Source organism: Crocuta crocuta, unplaced genomic scaffold, assembly GCF_008692635.1.
Source record: "Crocuta crocuta isolate KB4526 unplaced genomic scaffold, BGI_CrCroc_1.0 scaffold695, whole genome shotgun sequence".
Classification (NCBI taxonomy): Eukaryota; Metazoa; Chordata; class Mammalia; order Carnivora; family Hyaenidae; genus Crocuta; species Crocuta crocuta.
Window position 1 is genome coordinate 340,023 of NW_027528855.1, and position 2,916 is coordinate 342,938.

At 35.0% G+C, this 2,916-nt stretch overlaps 1 protein-coding gene across 1 annotated transcript in view; it reads left to right on the forward strand.

Annotated features, from left to right (window-relative positions):
• FMR1 (fragile X messenger ribonucleoprotein 1) overlaps nt 1-2,916 on the forward strand; it is a 32,397-nt gene that overhangs the window by 12,756 nt on the left and 16,725 nt on the right. Inside the window, exons 8-9 of the mRNA XM_077756045.1 lie at nt 1,434-1,604; nt 1,695-1,773. Coding sequence (XP_077612171.1) covers nt 1,434-1,604; nt 1,695-1,773 — 250 coding nt within the window. The remainder of the gene's footprint in view (nt 1-1,433; nt 1,605-1,694; nt 1,774-2,916) is intronic.

Consider the following 2,916-nt stretch of genomic DNA (forward strand, 5'->3'; position numbering starts at 1 on the left):
TAGTCAAGGCTACATTCTTGTGAAACCCTGTGAAACTTGCCACCTTCCCACTTGATGTGTGATTGCTGAACTCTTAGCAGGAGAGGAGACATTCCTATCTCCTTATACTACTTTGTTTTCCTTATGGCCATGGAGGTCTGTTTAATTGGTTTTTTACTCTCATTCTTTATTAATGTCCCTGTGTTCACACATTTGAGGTTTCTTTAGCAATTCTCTCATAACTTTTAGGCAAAAACAGCCTCCTTACTTTCATTGTGAGTATTATGGAAAACATACTCCTGCCTCTTCTTAAACATCTAATTCTTCTTAAATGATCTGTTATAATACCTTCAGCTTACCATTTATCAGAGAATTATCAGTGAAAAGAANATTTAATACATTTTGTTACTCTAATCTTCAAAATGGATTATTATACTTTTTAAATTGTTTACAGTAGTTACACTCATACATTCAAATTAGCAGGTATGTTGAATACTGAGAAATTCGTGTGCATGCCTATCTTTCCTCACTACTAATATTAAAGAGATCCACATATTCAGATAAGAAATTTCCATTTTTCAACATGAGCCACTAATATGTTTGGTTTTCATTAATGGCATGCTAGAACTAAACATTAAATTTTGATAATGCTGTTTAAAGAGAGCAATTATCCACAAGTTTGGGGTGTCAGTGTAACTGAGTTTAGTCATGACTGAAGATTTGAAAGAAGTCATCATACTTGTGGATCCAGATCACAAGGTCTTACAGACTCTGATCTCTTTTTAGGTTGCACATGCATATTGCAAGAAGTCAATCTTTGACATTCTATAATCATTTGATACGATATTTATGATTCCGTTTCTCAGGTTGGGGAGGTGGGGGTAGGAGAAGTATTGTTTTAATGTCATCGCTTCATCAGAGGGATATCTAGACCACAGTATTTAATGATAAGTTACATAAATGGTGCAGTTTCCAGGAAAAGAAAAATGAAAAAAAAATACGTATATGTACTGATATTCTTTAATAAAAATGAAGTGATTACAATTTTCTGTGAAGATGATATTAAAACATTTTTTAATGTAAATAACATGGAGTCTGTCAGATCCAGTGAGCTGGTTTATATTTGGGAACATTTAATCTGCTTCTTAATTATGACATGGTTGATGTCACTGGTTAACTAAGGCAGCCTTGCAAATAGGTTTTCAAAAGTTACCTTGGAAACTTGTCAACAAGCCTTCTCCTATTAACAAAAAAATCTATCAGATGGCATTGACCTTCAGTAATCTAAAAAATACTTATGCTGTGTAGGGGGTTTTCTAAACCCTGAAAGTTTACAACTGAAAGTAATTTATAGGCCCCTCATGTAAAGGTCGAGATAATTTACATGACTGACCTAAATACAGTTGTCTTAATAGTTGATAAAGCATTTTAATCAAATGTGCATTTCTCTTCAGAGTTCAAGGCAACTTGCCTCGAGGTTTCACGAACAATTTATTGTACGAGAAGATTTGATGGGTCTGGCTATTGGTACTCATGGTGCTAATATTCAGCAAGCTAGAAAGGTACCCGGGGTCACTGCTATCGATTTAGATGAAGATACCTGCACATTTCACATTTATGGAGAGGTAAAATTTTACTAAGTAGTTTTTTTCTAAAATAAACACTATTTCATGTGGCTCATCTTTGGTCTTAAATCCTTTCCCCTTTGTTGTTAGGATCAGGATGCAGTGAAAAAGGCTAGAAGCTTTCTGGAATTTGCTGAAGATGTCATACAGGTTCCAAGGAACTTAGTTGGTGAGTCAGAAGTTACCGTTGACATGCACTACAAAAACAGCAGTTAGGGAAACAATTTAGTTATACCGATAGAATTCCATGCTCACTCACTTGGAGAATCCTTTAATCGAAACTTTATTTTTGAAAAATGATCTGTTAATGTTTTATTTATTTTTGAGAGAGAGAGAGAGAGACTGCATGAGCAGGGGAGGGTCAGAGAGAGGGAGACACAGAATCTGAAACAGGCTCCAGGCTCTGAGCTAGCTGTCAGCACAGAACCCGATGGCAGGGATCGAACCCACGAACCATGAGATCATGACCTGAGCTGAACTCAGACATTTAACCCACTGAGCTACCCAAGTGCCCTATATTTTCTGTATCTTAAAATTAAATATATTTCTTTAAAAGGAATGACATTTGAGGGCTTTATAATTTGGAGGAGATTGGTATTTGATCTCTGATGAGGCTATAAAATGATGGCATTCTTAATTATCGTGGAGTTGAAGATCTGAATGTAGGTTACTTAATCTAATAAGTTGCAAAGCTACAAGTAACTCCGAATGCCTCTGGGGCTTTTTGTAACATTAATAGTAATTCTTCATTTTAACATTGAGTACTATTGTTTTATTATTATCTCCATCACAAGTACCAGCAAATACCAGAAACTCTTCACCAGTGCTCTCAAATGCTACAAATATCTTTAGCAGGACACTTCAAAATAAGATGCAGTTTTTATCAAGAGCAGTACCTAGGTTTTTACTTGTACATAAAATTGGGACATACTGTGTCTACACTTTTTATTTTTCTGAACTTGATTCACAACGATGATAAAAAGTAACGCCAGCTCTTTGGAAAGTTTAACAAAGAAGAAAATAAGGATTTCTATGCACGTTGTTCCCATAGTTTCAGTCCTACTTAGCATGGTTTTATTTTTTGTCAGCGTAGAATTCTAAACGTCTTTCTATGCCACTAAAAACACTTGGAATAATATTTTTCTCCTGAAGAAAATTAGTTAAAGAATAAAGACTGATGAAATGAAAGCAGAATTATTAATTCAGCTGTGTTGTACAGACAGCTAAAGACTGTGATATTATGGAGGTAACTTGGACACGAGTTTTATGGATAGTACGATCCTGACTTCCTAAGAATAAGTAGGGTTTTGAA